At 40.8% G+C, this 22,067-nt stretch overlaps 1 protein-coding gene and 1 long non-coding RNA gene across 2 annotated transcripts; one reads left to right on the top strand and one right to left on the bottom strand.

The window, feature by feature from the left end:
* Positions 1–603: 603 nt before the first annotated feature.
* On the bottom strand, positions 604–1,890 carry LOC311130678 (beta-1,3-galactosyl-O-glycosyl-glycoprotein beta-1,6-N-acetylglucosaminyltransferase 3-like; the record flags this gene model as incomplete). Its single annotated transcript, XM_084163464.1, has 1 exon — positions 604–1,890. The coding sequence occupies one exon, from the start codon at positions 1,888–1,890 to the stop codon at positions 604–606; it is 1,287 nt and encodes a 428-aa protein (XP_084019590.1).
* A 13,548-nt stretch (positions 1,891–15,438) lies between these two features.
* Positions 15,439–21,677, top strand: LOC311130419. The gene is made up of 3 exons (XR_014613352.1): positions 15,439–15,548; positions 21,388–21,450; positions 21,568–21,677. It is a non-coding gene; the product is annotated as an uncharacterized lncRNA (long non-coding RNA).
* Positions 21,678–22,067: the final 390 nt, after the last annotated feature.

Below are 22,067 nucleotides of genomic sequence, written 5' to 3'. Positions count from 1 at the left end.
TCTAGTAGAATGAGCACTGTGTTCAACAATGCCTGCTAAAGTGTGTTAAATGGCTATCACGAAAATAGATCATTAAATGTTTCTTATAAATTCAAATGGGCAGTTAAGGACGACTTGACATCACATTTCAGTCAGAAGAAGGTGGCAGTCTCTTCAAATGAAAAGGAAAGTTAAAGAGTAAGGCAACTAGCCAAGCAATAGACTACATATTAGTTATTAATTTGCTTGAGGTCAACGGTTGATTTGGTTTGGAAGTGAATAACAATGCAACTAACTTTATTAAAACAGGAAATTGCTAAATTGAGGGTGAAAAGTTTTATTTCAACACTCCAAGTATTCCTTTTTTTTCACAACCTCCATTGATGTCATCTATACTATCTAATGATATAACTGTTGTAAAGACAGTGTATTCTAAGTGCGACATTACGTTTTTTGTATAATTTAGCAGACGCTCTTATCCAGAGCCACTTCTAATCAGTGCATTCAATTCAATAGATAAAACAAACACGTATAAAATTCATACAAAGACACAATTGAAATAAATATACATTACGGTATTTGCAACCCTTTTTCATTTCATAGCTTTTTACAGATACTCCCAGATTAACCATATGTTGCTTTGAAACGAAGGTAAGATTCCAGACATCGAATGGCTACATCATCCACCTCTGGGTCAAACTTGTTAGCGATGAGGTGGTGGTGTTGTAGGAGCCACCGGAGATCTCCAGCCCCGTAGACACACACAGCTCTCCTGGAGGCACCGGAGCAGGGTGGATATGGGGCTCCTTTCCTCACATCTCCTTCCAGGTAACTCCACTTCACCATGCGAGCGATGGCGTTCATGTCTGTTTCATGGTACTTAATGTGGGGAGGGTTAGACCCTGGCACTGAGGGCATGCGCTGCAGAGTGGCCCACAGGTGCTCATCAGGACTGTAGGTGTCCCTCTCCCACTCCATCAGGGCCAGAACCTCCTGGCTGTCAAACACGTGATGGACAAAATCCCTGGAGACCACGAAATAGGCATTTCCGGAGAACATGGGGGTGCTGATTGGAGGAGGGCTCTTCGTAACGCCCGTCCTGACCACTATGTTGTTGGTGATGTTGTGCTGATACTGCCACCGGTGTTTCTTATAGTCGACGGTGGTCTCAGACTCCATGCTGTTCCTCCCGTTGAGCAGTTTGAGTGACTGAACCATCTCTGCGTTAGTTTTAATGGGGAAATCTGTTCCACAGGTATTGAGCAGGTACCTCCACTGGACAGGTGACTTCAACAGGTCCCTCATACAGTTTAGATCTGCCTGCACTCGAGACCACGATGCGTAAACTACACTCTCTGTCTTACTTGCCACAAACACATTGGTAAAACAAGACACAATAGCCTTTACTGCAGTCCTGAATTCCTCCGAGGATTTCTGGTCCACATGCACGCAGTATACATTCTGAGGTGTGTACACGGCACGCAGGAGTCGCTCAAACATCTCAATCTTCTCATGGACCACCATGGAGTAGGCGATGGGGAAGTCTCTCTCCTCCACACTCAGGGGCATCATGACGAACCCTCTGTCTGTAACGTAAGTTTTACAGTTTCGGGTCACGTGGTGGTAGAACGCCTCAGACAGAAGCTTGGGCTTGATCTTTGTTTTCAGAAGTCTTCTGAGCTGCTCCTTGTCAATGCCCTTCAGGTCTCCTCTGATGATAGCTGAGCAGGCTGGCAGGTCGTCTGCATAGTCTTGTGGCAGGAGGTCAGGTGCTGGGAGCGGTCTCCTCTCAGAGCAGGTTGGGCGTCTCAGAGTGTTCCAGAGGAGAAGAGAGATCGAAGCGCACATTAGGATGAGAGAGAGGTTTCTGAAGAAGCGTATATGTGATCTTGATGACCTAAGGGGAACCATAACTATTTATCTATGTATTGTTCGTATTTGTGTGCAGACCATAGCCTGGGAGCACTGCTGTGAAATGATGAATGTCACACACACACTCAACTCAGTTTAAAGTGAGTAGGTAATTATTAACTTTAATGGGCATGGCTTTATAAAAGGGTCTAAACTTGGAACAAATGTTGAAAATGAATTACTAGCCTACAATACCACACTTTTCAGCAGTTCCAAGTATTGGCATGATGCTCTAAATTACACAATTCTAACCCACTTACCCCACGCAACCAATATTGTTGGACACTTTTTTTTTCATATAGACTTATGTACATCTATAACACTTGGCCATATGCAGGTCATGGTTGGATGTCGTCTCGGCACCCAGGACCAAATCTTCAGCTACTCATTTTAATAGTTAAACCTGTCATGAGAGACTGGGGTTGGTTGCAGTCAAGTCACTCAATTGAGGAAGTAAACTGAAAATGTAATTCCAGCTTTCCTTGTTGCTTTTATTGCCTCATTAGTGAGGCAATATTAAGGCTTCGTTTGACAGTTATAGTGACACATGATCCAGTCAAACAGTATGTTATTTCTGCTGAATTATTTCCTTTTGAAAAGTTGGTGGTAAAGTCCAAACCAACCATAAAAAAAAAATTCTTACTAAATATTATGATTTTCACATAAAAATGCAGGTTTCTGATTTCTCTTCCATATTTGAATTCTTTACTTCATTTTGTGTATTCAAAAGGCATGAGATTAGAAAATGTAAATGTAATATACTGCAAAATCTAAACAATTATTTGTGTGTAAAATCTATTTAATTTATTCCAACTTCATAATATTGTCTCTTAATTTAAGAACTTTAAGTTCTTGCAACAACTTGATGTGGCTCCGTTTTTAGAAGATTGTGTGTATTTTTTGTTTGTTTGTTGCATTATTACATTTTTACACAATGTTGTATGCATGTTTGAAGAAAGAAAATTATATTTCTATATTAGTATTAAGCAGTGTGCTGTGCTATGAGGTGTAATGGATCATGAGGAACGGATATCAAAACTGTCGGGCAAATTGACGTTCAAAGATGTCCTTAGCCATTCCAACCAGAGCTAATTCACGTGCATCACCCTTAATGTCAGAGGCAAATGCAGCATCCTACAATGCTTGCAGCTCTACTGCCACTTTCTTCTAGCAGAATGAGCACTGTGTTCAACAATGCCTGCTAAAGTGTGTTGAATGGCTATCACGAAAAATAGATCATGAAATGTTTCTTATAAATTCGAATGGGCAGTTAAGGACGACTTGACATCACATTTCAGTCAGAAGAAGGTGGCAGTCTCTTCAAATGAAAAGGAAAGTTAAAGAGTAAGGCAACTACCCAAACAATATTTGGTTTGGAAGTGACAAACAATAAAATCAACTTTATTGAGACTTCTTTGTTTGGTGTTTATGACTGCTGTGAGCTGGTGTATTTCCCTGCGTGGAAATTAGATTTGTTGCTTTTCGAGTAAAGTTTGTCTATTACTCAGTTCTGTGTCCTGCGCCTGACTCCGTCCTACCGCTGCACGCTGACACCTGACATCTACGCTCCCCCAGGTTTGCAACATTACCTTTTTGGTATTATGTAGCAGACGCTCTTATCCAGAGCCACTTACAATAAGTTGAATAGTTAAACCTGTCATGAGAGACGGGTTGGTTGGGGTCAATTCAGGAAGTAAACTGAAATTCCCATTCCAGCTTTCCTTATTGCTTCAATTGCCTCGTTAGAAAGGCAATAAGGAGGCTTCGCTTGACAGTTACATGCCTTCAGAAAGTATTAACACACCCCTTGACTTTTTCCACATTTTGTTGTGTTACAGCCTGAATTTAAAATGGATTCAATTGAGATGTTGTGTCACTGACCCACAAACAATACTCCATTTCAAAGTGAAATTATGTTTTTTGACATTTTTACGAATTATACTGAACAAAAATATAAACGCAACATGCAACAATTTCAAAGGTTTTACTGATGTACAGTTCATAAGGAAATCAGTCAATTGAAATAAATAAATTAGGCCTTAATCTATGGATTTCACATGACTGAGAATACAGATATGCATCTGTTGGTCAGATAACTTTAAAAAAGGTAGGGGTGTGGATCAGAAAACCAGTCAGTATCTGGTGTGACCACCATTTGCCTCATGCAGCGCAACACAACTCCTTTGCATAGAGTTGATCAGTGGTCTGTGGAATGTTGTCCCATTCCTCTTCAATGGCTGTGCGAAGTTGCTGGATATTGGTGGGAACTGGAACACGCTGTCATACATGTTGATCCAGAGCATCCCAAACATGCTCAATGGGTGACATGTCTGGTGAGTATGTAGGCTTCCAGGAATTGTGTACATACTATAACCCCACCGCCACCATGGGGCACGCCGTTCACAACGTTGACATCAGCAAACCGTTCATCCACACAACGTCATACAAGTGGTCTGTGGTTGTGAAGTACTGCCAAATTCCCTTAAATGACGTTGGAGCGGCTTATGGTAGAGAAATGAACATTAAATTCTCAGGCAACAGCTCTGGTGGACATTCCTACAGTCAGCATGACAATTGCATGCTCCCTCAAAACTTCAGACATTTTATAGTGGCCTTTTATTGTCCCCAGCACAAGGTGCACCTGTGTAATGATCATGCTGTTTAATCAGCTTCTTGATATGTCACACCTGTCAGGTTGATGGATTATCTTGGTAAAGGAGAAATGCTTACTAACAGGGATGTAAATACATTTCTGCACAATATTTTAGAGAATATTTTTTAAGCATATGGAACATTTTGGGGATGTTTTATTTCAGCTCATGAAACATGGGACCAACACTTTACATGTTGCGATTTATATTTTTGTTAAGTATATAATACGAATTGTAATTCGTAACATATCATATGAAATGGGTGATAGATAGACACAAATTAATACATACCATACGAAACGTAACATATCATACTAAATGGTGTGTCTAGGATTTACGTACAGAATAATACAAAATGCTCTGAGACCAGGTGGGGAAGCACTGTTGTTAAATGATTCATGTTACACACACCTCAGTTTAAAGTAAGTAATCATTCATTTTAGTGGGCATGAATTTTTACTGTCTACAATTACTTGAAATTAAAAGGTAAATAACTTGGAACAAATGTGAGTTGAAGATGAATTACTAGCCTACAATACCACACTTTTCATCAGTTCCAAGTAGTGACGTAATGCTCTAAATTACACAATTCTAACCCACTTACCCCATGCAACCAATGACATTACAGAATGTTGTTTTTTCATATAGAATTATATACATCTAAAACACTTGGCCATACGCAAGTCATGGTTGGAGGGCATCTCAGCACACAGGACCAAATCTTCAGCTACTCATTTGAATAATTAAACCTGTCATGAGAGACTGGGGTTGGTCAATTCATGAAGTAAACATGAAATTCCAAATTCAAACTTTCCTTATTGCTTCAATTGCCTCAGTAGAGGAAATAACAAGGCGTCGCTTGACAGTTATAGTGACATATTACACAGTAGAGGAAATAACGAGAATTCGCTTGACAGTTATAGTGTGTCACTAACGTTGAGAGACGGGTCGGACCAAGGTGCAGCGTGAAAAGTGTACAGGTTTATTAAGTCAAATAAACATACAAGAAAACACTGTAACGTGAAGTCCAACGCGCTATACACACACCAGCCTAACAGGAACAAGATCCCACAACTAAGGTAGGCAACCAGGGCGTGACATAGTGACAAATTACACAGTCAAACAATGATATTTCTGCTGAATTACTTCCTTCTGAGAAGGTGGTGGTAAAGTCCAAACCACCTTGTGGTGCACTGTAAACAATGATTCAGGGGCTTAGTAAATATTGATTTTCACATAAAAATGCAATTTTTTTTGTTAAAGAGTAAGGCAACTAGGTAAGCAATGGACCAATGTTCCCTCTAATTTCAGGTCTGTGGAGCACAAACTTGAATGTTGTGAAAATTCTGTACAGCTTCCAGCACGCCTTTACTGTGAACACTGAGGCTGTACATGCTTTAAGTTACAGTTTCAGACAGTGGTCAAGTAGGCTACTGTGGCTATTTGATCATACTGTAGACCTACCAGAGTGGGCTACCATAAAAAACAATGATTAAAATGCATCCCATAATGTTTTAACATGTAAATAGCTGTTCTATCATTCAGCCTACAGTAGCAGCCAATGTGTGGTGTTCAATGTAGGCCTACATACCATGACTTTTGAAAAAAATATGCAAGGCTTGACATTAACCTGTTTATCCACTTGTCCTTCAGACAAGGAGGTGACTGAAAATGTTGTGTTGTTTGATAGAAGAAACCACTTTACAGAATAAAAGTATTATTCCCATACCATTATTACAGAGAATCAGACAAATTATGCTACCCTCTGCCTATTGGCTACTAAGCTTATTCAAGCGTGTCTCAAAATACAACACTGCCCCTTTAAGACTAAAAAAAAGCTATTTACCAGACTCTAGAAATGAATAGATTTTGTGCTCTTGCAGGAAGCAATCACTCCCCCATTGCTGACTACAAATGATCCATAACTGGGCAAATAAATCACTAACTAGTAAAGGATATGAACAAATGTGCACACGTGACTACATGCAGCTCTCGCTTTGATTTCAAAACAAACGCATGACCGCTCATGCTGTAAATACAGTCCAGTTCAAAGTGAATGGCACACATCCATATACAGTGGGGAAAAAAAGTATTTAGTCAGCCACCAATTGTGCAAGTTCTCCCACTTAAAAAGATGAGAGAGGCCTGTAATTTTCATCATAGGTACACGTCAACTATGACAGACAAATTGAGAAAAAAAATCCAGAAAATCACATTGTAGGATTTTTAATGAATTTATTTGCAAATTATGGTGGAAAATAAGTATTTGGTCACCTACAAACAAGCAAGATTTCTGGCTCTCACAGACCTGTAACTTCTTCTTTAAGAGGCTCCTCTGTCCTCCACTCGTTACCTGTATTAATGGCACCTGTTTGAACTTGTTATCAGTATAAAAGACACCTGTCCACAACCTCAAACAGTCACACTCCAAACTCCACTATGGCCAAGACTAAAGAGCTGTCAAAGGACACCAGAAACAAAATTGTAGACCTGTACCAGGCTGGGAAGACTGAATCTGCAATAGGTAAGCAGCTTGGTTTGAAGAAATCAACTGTGGGAGCAATTATTAGGAAATGGAAGACATACAAGACCACTGATAATCTCCCTCGATCTGGGGCTCCACGCAAGATCTCACCCCGTGGGGTCAAAATGATCACAAGAATGGTGAGCAAAAATCCCAGAACCACACGGGGGGACCTAGTGAATGACCTGCAGAGAGCTGGGACCAAAGTAACAAAGCCTACCATCAGTAACACACTACGCCGCCAGGGACTCAAATCCTGCAGTGCGAGACGTGTCCCCCTGCTTAAGCCAGTACATGTCCAGGCCTGTCTGAAGTTTGCTAGAGTGCATTTGGATGATCCAGAAGAGGATAGGAAGAATGTCATATGGTCAGATGAAACCAAAATAGAATTTTTTTGTAAAAACTCAACTCGTCGTGTTTGGAGGACAAAGAATGCTGAGTTGCATCCAAAGAACACCATACCTACTGTGAAGCATGGGGGTGGAAACATCATGCTTTGGGGCTGTTTTTCTGCAAAGGGACCAGGACGACTGATCCGCGTAACGGAAAGAATGAATGGGGACATGTATCGTGAGATTTTGAGTGAAAACCTCCTTCCATCAGCAAGGGCATTGAAGATGAAACGTGGCTGGGTCTTTCAGCATGACAATGATCCCAAACACACCGCCCGGGCAACGAAGGAGTGGCTTCGTAAGAAGCATTTCAAGGTCCTGGAGTGGCCTAGCCAGTCTCCAGATCTCAACCCCATAGAAAATCTTTGGAGGGAGTTGAAAGTCCGTGTTGCCCAGCGACAGCCCCAAAACATCACTGCTCTAGAGGAGATCTGCATGGAGGAATGGGCCAAAATACCAGCAACAGTGAAATGTGACCGACCGGCTCGATTCGTTCTTATGTAGCAACATTTGAAATTGTGTTTTTTACATTGGATAAAAGTAGAGACTCAGAGCTAGAAAATTGTATATCATACACTACAGTTGAGGAACAATGGAAAGTAATTCTGCTTTGAAAGTTGATAAACTTGTAACCTCACTTTTGAGAAAATGTCCCTTGAATGTTTTGGTAAACCTACTGGAGAGCTCTTCGTTGTCTACCCCCATTCAGCATTGTTCACACCCTCTTAAGCCTTAGCCCCGCCCATCTCTTTAAGGATTCACATGTGAGGCCATGTACTAAACAATCAAAGATTTCGAGACTAAAGGCTGGTTTATACTACGGGTGTATTATTAAATTCAATCTGCAGTGCCAGAGTGCGCCCTGGGCGTTCGTAAACTAGAGCGTTGTCAGATTGTCCATTCATAAATTCAGAGCGTTTCGCTTTAGGAGCACTCAGAGCGAACACTGGACACGTGCGAGCAGTTTGGATGCAATGATTGAATAACATGTATGTGTACATTTATTTTGCAACGCTCGCACACATAACGCGAGTGGTGTGGTCAGCATGTAACTGTGCTGCTGGCAACAATTTAATTACGCCTTTTTGCCGACGTTTACTGACACCAGCTATATTCAACGGGTGTTGCATGTTCGTAAATTCGTCAGTTATTCTGCACTCTGGCACACTCAGACGAGAGTGCTCTGAAATCAGAGTAGATAGCCAGAGCAAATTTACCAGCTACGTCTATTGACAGTTGTTGCAGTGACATCATGAACATTCTATTGAAATGGTTACTTGCATAGTGGAGTCTTTTGTTTAGACATGTAGCTAGCTAGCTAAACAATGAACCATAATCCCAACTCATAACGTTACTACCCTGCATGAATCTTTAGGTAGCTAACCAACCAGGTTCAATGTTAGCTAGCTAACATTAGGCTATAACTAGCAATGCAAATGTCTCCGTGATACGAATAATATTACTATGCAGATCATACACGTAACGTTAGCTAGCAAGCCAGCCAGCTAACGTTAGCTAGCTACCTAACAGTACGCTTTAACTGGAAATGAAAACGATTCTCTGACAAAATTAGAAACGTGTAATATCTGAAAATGTAGCTAGCTAGACTATCTTACCCGTATACATGGATGGACGCTTCTCCCTCTCTGTCACAGACGCTATGGTTGCCCTTAGTTTGAAGATGTAATCCAGAGACAGGTATTTTATACAGCCTTCTGTGTGTTCTCTTTTTGACTCCCTCTGCATATTTGCAATAAAAGGCCAGAATTTTATCTATCTCCTTAGCTATCATACTCTAATTCCATCGGGCCTTCCACTGATTTCAAAACAGTCTTCCAGAAAGTGGAGAGCAACACTTTATCTTTCAAAAAAATGCCATGTTAGAAAGGATTACCTACAAATACTGACCGGCTCATATTATAGACAGAAGCGTGCTACATAGCAGACCAATCCAAAACGTATCTCTTGGCCAATCATGGCTAGCGGGAAGGTTCCTGTCTTTTTCCATGGCTAAACCAACTAGGCTCATAATTTAACAATTTTATTCGTATTTACAGATGGCATACAAGTCTGTTATTAAGGCACATGAAAGTTCACATTTCTGCCAAAAAATGCATTTTGATTTTAAAAAAAAGTTTACGTTCAAATCGCTCTCCTGTGAAGTAGTGACGCGCGACATATGCCTAGTTTCCTGAAACGAGTCACAAATACAGAAATACCTCATTTATAGAAGGATATAAATGACACCCCTGAGTCAATACATTGTAGAAGCACCTTTTGTCACGGTTCTCTAAGACCGAACCCAGAAGCAGACCAGGACAAGGTGAGTTGAACGAATGAGAGTGTTTATTTACAGATAAAAGATGCAGAATAGTCCAGGAGACGGAGCGGGTGGCGGAGATGAGTAGGTGGTGGTGAAGTGGCAGATGAACTGATGGCACGGCAGGGGTTGGGTGAAGGTTCCGGGAGAATGACTGTAGACAGAACAAACGGAGGTAAGTACAAGGCAGGTCAACAAGGTGCAAAAAACAACAAAACTAACGCTAGTACTCTGAGGCTGATACGCTGGCAAAACATACTGTTTATGGCTAACGATCCGGCAGGGAATGGATGTCAGGTCAGAGCTTATGAAGGGGTGATGATCAGGACCAGGTGTGCCGAAGCTGATGAGAAGCAGGTGCGGGTAATCGAGAGATCACCCGCCTAGCAACGTCGCCCGGCAACCGGACAGGGTGCGTTCAGGCACCTTCGGGAAACAGGAGATACAGAGCAGAAAAACGGCAACACAGGCAGGAACAGACTCAGGACGCAGGGTTCATGACACCTTTGGAAGTGATTACTGTGAGTCTTTCTGGGTACGACCCTAAGAGCTTTCCAAACATGGATTGTGCAACATTTGCCCATTATTATTTTCAAAATGTTTCAAGCTCTGTCAAATTGGTTGTTGATCATTGCTAGACAACCATTTTCAGGTCTTGCCATAGATTTTCAAGTACATTTAAGTCAAGTCAGGAACATTCACTGTCTTCTTGGTAAGCAACTCCAGTTTAAATTTGGCTTTGTGTTTTGTCCTCCTGAAAGGTGAATTAATCTCCCAGTGTCTGGTGAAAATCAGACTGAACCAGGTTTTCAGCTAGGATTTTGCCTGTGCTTAGCTCCATTTCATTTGTTTTTTTATCCTGAAAATCTCCCCAGTCCTTAACGACTTCAAGCATACCCATAACATGATGCAGCCACCACTATGCTTGAAAATATGGAGAGTTGTACTCAGTAATGTGTTGTATTGGATTTGCCTCAAACATAACTCTTTGTATTCAGGACAAAAAGTGAATTGCTTTGCCACATTGTTTTGCATTATTACTTTAGTGTCTTGTTGCAAACAGGATGCATGTTTTGAAATAAAAGAAAATCTGTACAGGATTCCTTCATTTCACTCTGTCAATTAGGTTGGTATTGTGGAGTAAATACAATGTTGTTGATCCATCCTCAGTTTTCGCCTATCACAGCCATTCAACTCTGTAGCTGTTTTAATGTCACCATTGGCCTCATTGTGAATTCCCTGAACGGTTTCCCTGGGGCGGCAGGTAGCTTAGTGGTTAAGAGTGTTGTGCCAGTAACCGAAAGGTCTCTGGTTCTAATCCCCGAGCCGACTAGGTGAAAAATCTGTCTGTGTCCTTGAGCAAGGCACTTAACCCTAATTGCTCCTGTAAGTCGCTCTGGATAAGAGCGTCTGCTAAATGACTAAAATGTAAATGTTTCCTTCCTCTCTGGCCAGTTAGTTAGGAAGGATGCCTGTATCTTTATAGTGACTGGGTGTATTGATACACCATCCAAAGTGTAATTAGTAACTTCACCATGCTCAAAGGGATATTCAATGTCTGCTTTTTTCTACCTATCTACCAATAGGTGCCCTTCTTTGCGAGGCATTGGAAAACCTCCCTGGTCTTTGTGGTTGAATCTGTGTTTGAAATTCCCTGCCCGACTGAGGGACCTTGTATGTGTGGGGTACAGAGATGAGGTAGTCATTCAAAAATCCTGTTAAACACTATTATTGTACACAGATTGAGTCCATGCAACTTATTGTGTGAATTATTAAGAACATTTTTTACGCCTACATTTATTTATAACAAAGGGGTTGAATACTTATAATTAATTTGTAAACATTAGGAAAAAATATAATTCCACTTTGACATTACGGGGTATTGTGTGTAGGTCAGTGACAAATCTAAATTTGATACATTTTCAATTCAGGCTGTAACACAACAATGTGAAAAAAGTCAAGGGGTTTGAATACTTTTCTTATTGGACAAGTTCAGGTAGTCCCTCCCTGTTTCAGTTCATCTTCTTCCATTTGGTGCACCCAGTAAACAACACAGGGGTTCAGGGTTACTCTCTGGTCCTGTTAATGTTTGATTAGAGTCCTTGGTGTTATTTTTAAATGTTCCATGGACCACATGTGTTGCTTTCTCACATATGAGTTCATGTTGACCAGGGACGTGGTCAGAGTGGTGGCAGTGGTGAGACCAGCCTCCCTTGAAATATGATTGCCCCCCCTTGTTGCTCCCCCCATTCTCATTGCTTTCAATTGCGGTTTTGTCACAGTCGTGTTCCCGAGAGTCTGACTTTTCAGAAATGGGGTAATTATAGCTAATAGCTTCAACCTTTCAAAAGCTATGCCAATTTGTAGGAAGAAAACATAAAATGCTCTGTTTGTACCAACCACTAATAGTGGATATCGGAGGTTACTCACGTAACCGAGGTTCTATGAAATTAGTGGCGCATTCACTTTTCAAAAAAAAATTCTCCCTTTTTTTTCTGGAACCTTCTGGCAGGCCAAACCAAACGTTGTTGCGGGCCTAGTTTGGCCCCAGTTTGGTCGGCCCTGCTTTAGAGGTTCTATTTGGAACTAAAAATTAAAAAATATGTTTTATTGTCACATACACCAGATAGGTGCAGTGAAATGTGTTGTTTTACAAGGTCAGCCATAGTAGTAATACAGCACCCCTGGAGCAAATTAGGGATTTTTCACCTTGTTGGCTCGGGTATTCAAACCAGCGACCTTTCGGTTACTGGCCCAACACCCTAATGGAACGGTATTAAACATAAGGAAACCACATGTTTGACATGTTCCATTTATTCCATTCCAGCCATTACAATGAGCCCGTCCTCCTATAGCGCCTCCCACCAGCCTCCTCTGTTTCAGTCACTTACTGATGCAAATACAAATAGTTACACCTTTGCCATATTCAAGTCATTTTCTTATTAGCCGTATGAACATAGAAACTTGGTTGCAGATTCTGTGTTACATTGGTTACATCGTTTTTAAAATAAATGTTTAATACTGGTAATCAGAATGTGTTTGGTGTCAAGTTATATGGCTACAATTTAATTAATATTCTAAGTGTGATTTTATGATGACTTACTAAAAATGTTTTGTTTAAAGACCCTAAAAGTAATTGTTTACCTTTTTATATATAAACCACTCAGATTATATAACGAGTTAACTGCACCTCAGATTGCAGCCCAAATAAATGCTTCACAGAGTTCAAGTAACTGACACATCTCGACATCAACTGTTCAGAGGAGACTGCGTGGTTACTACATGATTCCATATGTGTTATTTCATAGTTTTGATGTCTTCACTATTATTCTACAATTGTAGAAAATAGTACAAATAAAGAAAACCCCTTGAATAAGTAGGTGTCCAAACTTTTGACTGGTACTGTACATGCAAATTAACTAAAATGCCTAAACAAAACCATGTGTTCATGCAAGTCATTTGTTTATTGCACAAAATGCTCACCTTAAATCTGTCTATGATAGAAAAGTAGTGAAGACATCAAAACTATGAAATAACACATATGGAATCATGTAGTAACCAAAAAAGTGTTAAACAAATCAAAATATATATTTATATTTGAAATTCTTCAAATAGCCACCCTTTGCCTTGATGACAGCTTTGCACACTCTTGGCATTCTCTCAACCAACTTCACATTTCCAACAGTCTTGAAGGAGTTCCCACATATGCTGAGCACTGGTTGGCTGCTTTTCCTTCACTGTGCGGTCCGACTCATCCCAAACCATCTCAATTGGGTTGAGGTCGGGGGATTGTGTTGTGATAATTGCGTTGTTTGCTCTATAACCTGTTAGTTCATATGCCTTGCCACCGTGAAATATAGGCCTAAGGCCAAGACAATAAGAAGACAATGGCACAATAAATTCAACCACACCTTTTGTTTCATCACAAAACCGGAAAGCAACATCTGTCTGGTGGAGTCCACAAAGCATATTGCATGCAACAAAGTTACATGACCTACGGTATTGCCAATCAATATCATGTGGCTGTCGATGGTACTGAATTCGGTGTGTGTGTGTGTGTGTGCATAAGTAGAATAAACATGTTGACTCACCCTACTTGTAGAGAAACGCCATCTCTCTTTCATGTTGCCGAAACGATCTATGATTCTGTCATACAGTACACGCTTTTAGTTTTTGTTGTCCTAGGGCGGCTACCTGGCTAAAATGCTTGCTAACGATTAGCCATCTAGTTAATGTTAGCCTACTACATCTAGCTACATATTGAACTTCCATCCTCTCAGGCCAGAGGCACAATGTATGAATTTATGGTTGGATCAGAATCAATGCTATAATCATTAAGTAAGTCCAAATCTCCATCCATGGTTAATTAGGAAAGGGCCAATTTTAGCTAGCTAGCCACCGGAGGACAGTAGCACAACGAGATGCAACAATTCATGTTGTTTCTGTCAATTATGTTTTCTTTTTGATGTGATGTGATTGGTGTGAAGCCAAATCCAAACTGGCTTCCCTTTATACTTTTTTGTGGTGCACCAGGACCATTCACAGTTGAGCTCGCTCAGTTTAGCTCAACACTGATTGGCTATTATTGTACAATATTTTTTATCAAGGGAGGACAAATGCTCGCTGGCTTCCTTGCATTCAATGCCACTGGCGGCAACAATGGCATTCATACTCCTTTTGACCAGACAGCATCAGAAAGATGGGCTAAACATACTGAGACAGAGGGGCGCTGATTTGCTCGGATACATTCAGCCTCTTGCGAATTGAAGGATAATTATGAAACAGAGAGACGAAAGATAAACATTTTTTTGTTTTTGTTTTTGGGGAAGCCTGGCTTCCCTTGGGATCCGTGAATACATGCCACTGGAGGTCTGGGATGTATTAAGAAACAACACTAATATAAACTTACGGTACAATTTTTACACCGAGTGTAGTTTAACACTCTACAACTCTGGATATTGACTGATATAATTCCAGATCAAGCAGCAGAACTGTCAGCCTTGGGTACCAGAGTGACAGACAGTAAGAGTCAGGTGGAAGAAGTGAAGGAAGATAATGCAAGTAAGATAAGAAATTATGAATTAATGAAAATGTTTGAGATACGATGTGGTGTTGTGGTTCTTCTTGAGCTTGTAAAGTCAGATGCCAAATCATCTGAGCACTCGAAAGTCGAATTGGGTTTACCTCAAGGTTCAGTACTTGGATTCCTGCTTTTCACACTGCAATTTTCACATAATTTTTTACGTGATTATCTTATAATTTTAATCAATGACTTAATCAAACTGCTCATAACTACTGAACCAAAATTGTGCCAAGTGCTTAGTTTACATGATTGACTGATGTGAAATATGTATTCAAAGACAATGAATGCACAATGAAAGGTTCTGAACGTAAGATAGAGAGCATCACAATCCTTACAAATGTTAACACTTTAATTTTGTGCTAAGTGTTTCGAAAATGGACCAATTATAACATAACACTTTTTTTTTTTTGGGGGGGGGGGGGGGGGGGGGGTAAATAAATCAATACAAATGATGTTGAGCTAAATCACAGATGATCAGTAAAACCATGACAGCTGGTATCTTTTAGGAAACAACACTACTATAATAGTGAACATTATTCACATTCATGTAGTTTGATAGTAAATAACACTCAACAACTCTGGATATTGACTTTTATAATTCCAGCCCAAGCAGCAGAACTGTCATCCTTGGGTACCAGAGTTACAGCCAGTGAGACTCAGGTGGTAGAACTGAAGAAAGCAAATGCAGGTAATAAAGAGAGATGACTGCTGTGAATATAATGGTATGAAAAGTAGTGCTTCTCTCAAATCATTGTTGGTTGGTTGATTAGTTTAGCAATGTTTATTTTCAGCCCTGGAGGCCAGAGTGACAGCCAGTGAGACCCAGGTGGAGGAAGTGAAGAAAGAAAATGCAGGTAACATAAGCTATGTTCAATGTGCTCATGAGTTTAATAAGAATGGTTTGGCCTGCTGTTGATCATTTTCAAACAATTTCAGCCTTGGACACCAGAGTGACAGCCAGTGAGAGCCAGCTGGAGGAACTTTTGTAATTTGGGTGAACTATCGCTTTAATTAATTATTTTCTAGCCCTGGAGGCCCGAGTAACAGTGATAGACAGGTGGAGGAACTGAAGAATGGGAATGCAGGTAATGAAAGGACAAACATAATATAAACTCACATCCGTCACCCTTTTGTTGTTTTACGTTAAATAACACTCTTAATTATTTAAATATTCTACATTTTCCTGATTTTAGCCTTGCTTAATAATTCATTCAATACAAATGTTAACAACATTGATTTATGATTCCAGCCCAAGCAGCAGAACTGTCAGCCTTGGGGACTAGAGTTACAGCCAGTGAGACACAGGTTGTGGATTTGAAGAAAGAGAATGCAGGTAAAAATGAAAGAGGACTACTGTGAATTTACAAGTCATCAAAATAAGTGCTTGTCTCAACTCAGTAATGGATGATACATTTAGCAATGCTTCTTTTCAGCCCTGGAGGCGAGAGTGACAGTCAGTGAGAGCCATGTGGTGGAACTGAAGAAAGAGAGTGCAGGTACATGTAATAAATAATGATTTCCTTAATTGAAAACAGCTTTGGATTTGCCTTGATTGCCTTTGGATATTGGTACATGTAGTCTAATATATTCTATCATTTCAGCCCAAGAAGTAGAAGTGTCAGCCCTGGAGAACAGAGTAGCAGCCAGTGAGAGTCAAGTGGAGGAGGTGAAGATAGAAAATTCAGGTAATGATAGGACAACAATAATATAAACACACATTATGTAGTTTGACATTAAATAACACTCTTAATTAATTCAATATTCTACATTTTCTTACTCTGTGATTTTAGGCCAGACTGAGTTCCAGTGAGAGCCAGGTGGAGGAGATGAAGAAAGAGAATTCTGGTAATAATGAGATGTGAATCTCTATTAAAACATTTGGTTAAAAGGACATTTCACCTTAGCTCTGCCACGGTGTATAATCATTACTATCAACATAGTACTATATTAACATTTAAAAAAATCTCCTCACCACAAGTTAGAGCGAGCGCATTTCCATTTCACGGGTAGAATCAGGATGTTTCAACTTCCTGTGTATTCGTATGCTCATTGTGCACCACAAGGTCCGGTATTCATAGCGAATGCACGATGCACGAGGGTCCAGAGCAGGAAGAATGGCCCCACACCGAGCTGTAGTCTTTTAGAGGCTGGAAGAAATGTGTCACCTTGTCTATCTAGCAATGAATATGCCGATAGGAACATCGCTGAAAGATGTCCAATGGCTCTATGGAACAAGGATAACCATATCTACACGCACACAAACATATAGTGCGATCGATACGAGCACATTTTATTTTCACTGGTAGAATCAAGAAGTTGTTTTTTTTGTGTACGATTTTGTATTATTTCTTAAACAATACAAAACATACATGTATAAATGACAACATACAGATGTTCACAAACATCCACCCCTGCCCCTTTTCCAAATGCAGAAAAAGCTTATTTCTCTCAAATGTTATGCACACATTTGTTTACATCCCTCTTAGTGACCATTTCTCCTTAGTTAAGATAATCCACCCACCTGACAGGTGTGGCATATCAAGAAGCTGATTAAACAGCATGATCATTACACAGGTGCACCTTGTGCTGGGGATAATAAAAAGCCACTCTAAATGTGCAGTTTTGTCACACAACACAATGCCACAGATGTCTCAAGTTTTGAGGGAGCGTGCAATTGGCATGCTGACTGCAGGAATGTCCACCAGAGCTGTTGCCAAATAATTTAATGTTAAGTTCTCTACCATAAGCCGCCTCCATCGTCGTTTGAGAGAATTTGGCAGTACGTCCAACCGGCCTTACAACCGCAGACCACATGTAACCACGCCAGCCCATGACCTCCACATCTGGCTTCTTCAACTGTGGGATCGTCTGAGACCAGCCACCCAGACAGCTGATGAAAATGAGGAGTATTTCTGTCTGTAATAAAACCCTTTTGGGGGGAAAAACTCATTCTGATTGGCTGGGCCTTGCTCCTCAGTGGGTGGGCCAGTCTCCCAAGTGGGTGGGCCCCTGCCCTGTCATGTGAAATCCATTGATTAGGGACTAATGAATTTATTTAAATTGACTGATTTCCTTATATGAACTGTAACTCAGTAAAATCATTGAAATTGTTGCATGTTGCGTATATAATTGTTGCGTATATAATTCTTCACTATATTGAGTCATTGTTAGTTTTACATACACTTGAGACATGACTGCCGAAAATGCAGGTAAGATAAGCTACAGTGAGGGAAAAAGGTATTTGATCCCCTGCTGATTTTGTACGTTTGCCCACTGACAAAGAAATGATCAGTCTATAATTTTAATGGTAGGTTTATTTGAACAGTGAGAGACAGAATAACAACAAAAAAATAAAGAAAAACGCATGTCAAAAATGTTATAAATTGATTTGCATTTTAATGAGGGAAATAAGTATTTGACCCCCTCTCAATCAGAAAGATTTCTGGCTCCCAGGTGTCTTTTATACAGGTAACGAGCTGAGATTAGGAGCACACTCTTAAAGGGAGTGCTCCTAATCTCAGCTTGTTACCTGTATAAAAGACACCTGTCCACAGAAGCAATCAATCAAATTCCAAACTCTCCACCATGGCCAAGACCAAAGAGCTCTCCAAGGATGTCAGGGACAAGATTGTAGACCTACACAAGGCTGGAATGGGCTACAAGACCATCGCCAAGCAGCTTGGTGAGAAGGTGACAACAGTTGGTGCGGTATATTGCAAATGGAAGAAACACAAAATAACTGTCAATCTCCCTCGGCCTGGGGCTCCATGCAAGATCTCACCTCGTGGAGTTGCAATGATCATGAGAACGGTGAGGAATCAGCCCAGAACTACACGAGAGGATCTTGTCAATGATCTCAAGGCAGCTGGGACCATAGTCACCAATAAAACAATTGGTAACACACTATGCCATGAAGGACTGAAATCCTGCAGCGCCCGCAAAGTCCCCCTGCTTAAGAAAGCACATATACAGTGGGGGAAAAAAGTATTTAGTCAGCCACCGATTGTGCAAGTTCTCCCACTTAAAAAGATGAGAGAGGCCTGTAATTTTCATCATAGGTACACGTCAACTATGACAGACAAATTGAGGGAAAAAAATCCAGAAAATCACATTGTAGGATTTTTAATGAATTAATTTGCAAATTATGGTGGAAAATAAGTATTTGGTCACCTACAAACAAGCAAGATTTCTGACTCTCACAGACCTGTAACTTCTTCTTTAAGAGGCTCCTCTGTCCTCCACTCGTTACCTGTATTAATGGCACCTGTTTGAACTTGTTATCAGTATAAAAGACACCTGTCCACAACCTCAAACAGTCACACTCCAAACTCCACTATGGCCAAGACCAAAGAGCTGTCAAAGGACACCAGAAACTAAATTGTAGACCTGCACCAGGCTGGGAAGACTGAATCTGCAATAGGTAAGCAGCTTGGTTTGAAGAAATCAACTGTGGGAGCAATTATTAGGAAATGGAAGACATACAAGACCACTGATAATCTCCCTCGATCTGGAGCTCCACGCAAGATCTCACCCCGTGGGGTCAAAATGATCACAAGAACGGTGAGCAAAAATCCCAGAACCACACGGGGGGACCTAGTGAAGGACCTGCAGAGAGCTGGGACCAAAGTAACAAAGCCTACCATCAGTAACACACTACGCCGCCAGGGACTCAAATCCTGCAGTGCCAGACGTGTCCACCTGCTTAAGTCAGTACATGTCCAGGCCCGTCTGAAGTTTGCCAGAGTGCATTTGGATGATCCAGAAGAGGATTGGGAGAATGTCATATGGTCAGATGAAACCAAAATATAACTTTTTGGTAAAAACTCAACTCGTCGTGTTTGGAGGACAAATAATGCTGAGTTGCATCCAAAGAACACCATACCTACTGTGAAGCATGGGGGGGGAAACATCATGCTTTGGGGCTGTTTTTCTGCAAAGGGACCAGGACGACTGATCCGTGTAAAGGAAAGAATGAATGGGGCCATGTATCGTGAGATTTTGAGTGAAAACCTCCTTCCATCAGCAAGGGCATTGAAGATGAAACGTGGCTGGGTCTTTCAGCATGACAATGATCCCAAACACACCGCCCGGGCAACAAAGGAGTGGCTTCGTAAGAAGCATTTCAAGGTCCTGGAGTGGCCTAGCCAGTCTCCAGATCTCAACCCCATAGAAAATCTTTGGAGGGAGTTGAAAGTCCGTGTTGCCCAGCGACAGCCCCAAAACATCACTGCTCTAGAGGAGATCTGCATGGAGAAATGGGCCAAAATACCAGCAACAGTGTGTGAAAACCTTGTGAAGACTTACAGAAAACGTTTGACCTGTGTCATTGCCAACAAAGGGTATATAACAAAGTATTGAGAAACTTTTGTTATTGACCAAATACTTATTTTCCACCATAATTTGCAAATAAATTCATAAAAAATCCTATAATGTGATTTTCTGGATTTTTTTCTCCTCATTTTGTCTGTCATAGTTGACGTGTACCTATAAAGAAAATTACAGGCCTCTCTCATCTTTTTAAGTGGGAGAACTTGCACAATTGGTGGCTGACTAAATACTTTTTTTCCCCACTGTACATGCCCGTCTGAAGTTTGCTAATGAACATCTGAATGATTCAGAGGAGAACTGGGTGAAAGTGTTGTGGTCAGATGAGACCAAAATGGAGCACTTTGGCATCAACTCAACTCGCCATGTTTGGAAGAGGAGGAATGCTGCCTATGACCCCAAGAACACCATCCCCACCGTCAAACATGGAGGTGGAAACATTATGCTTTGGGGGTGCTTTTCTGCTAAGGAGACAGGACAACTTCACCGCATCAAAGGGACGATGGACAGGGCCATGTACCGTCAAATCTTGGGTGAGAACCTCCTTCCCTCAGCCAGGGCATTGAAAATGGGTCGTGGATGGGTATTCCAGCATGACAATGACCCAAAACACACGGCCAAGGCAACAAAGGAGTGGCTCAAGAAGAAGCACATTAAGGTCCTGGAGTGGCCTAGCCAGTCTCCAGACCTTAATCCCATAGAAAATCTGTGGAGGGAGCTGAAGGTTTGAGTTTCCAAACGTCAGCCTCGAATCCTTAATGACTTGGAGAAGATCTGCAAAGAGGAGTGGGACAAAATCCCTCCTGAGATGTGTGCAAACCTGGTGGCCAACTACAAGAAACGTCTGTCCTCTGTGATTGCCAACAAGGGTTTTGCCACCAAGTACTAAGTCATGTTTTGCAGAGGGGTCAAATACTTATTTCCCTCATTAAAATGGAAATCAATTTATAACATTTTTGACATGCGTTTTTCTGGATTTTTTTGTTGTTATTCTGTCTCTCACTGTTCAAATAAACCTACCATTAAAATTATAGACTGATCATTTCTTTGTCAGTGGGCAAACGTACAAATTCAGCAGGGGATCAAATACTTTTTTCCCTCACTACATTGGTTACAATGATGATTGGTACATACATTGTGGTAAATCATGTGTTTAATAACAATGATTAGGCCTATTGTTGAACATTTTCATACTATTTCAGGCTTGGACAACAGAGTGACAATCAGTGAGAGCAAGCTGGAGGAACTGAAGATAATTATTGCAGGTGACATACAAAAACCATCAGCTCAATCCATCATTTACGGACACAAACACTGTGTGGCCATGCCATGCTAGTAATAGTTAAATGGGCTAAATAAAGCGTACTCTCCTGTGTTTGCAGACAGAACGAATGTGGCCTTCTCTGTTGGTTTGACTAACTCAGGATATGTGGGACCCTTCAACTCAGAGAAAACTCTGGTCTACAAAAAAGTATTCACCAACATCGACAATGCTTACAACACAACCTCAGGTAACAGTTTACAGCCTTACACAAACAATACTACAGGTGCAGCTTATGGCAACAATACTACAGGTGCAACTTATACAGCAACAATACTACAGGTGCTGCTTATACAGCAACAATACTGCAGGCGTGGCTTACATTCACACTGGGCATAAACTGATTGAATCAACATTGTTTCAATGTAATTTGTCAATGTATTGTGATGAGGAATCTATACATTGGATTAGAAAAAAGTAATTAACTGTTGTTTTGAGAGTAAAATTTCAATCACATTATTATGTCATCATTGTAACCAATTTTCAACATAGACAAAACTCAAATATGTTCAATTTGTACCTTGGAAACAACGTCAGATCTTCAACGTTATATCCACTATC

This window comes from Coregonus lavaretus (assembly GCF_964263955.1).
Source record: "Coregonus lavaretus genome assembly, chromosome: 6".
Classification (NCBI taxonomy): Eukaryota; Metazoa; Chordata; class Actinopteri; order Salmoniformes; family Salmonidae; genus Coregonus; species Coregonus lavaretus.
The sequence above is the reverse complement of the archived record's forward strand: the minus strand, read 5'-3'. Positions and strand labels throughout refer to the sequence as shown.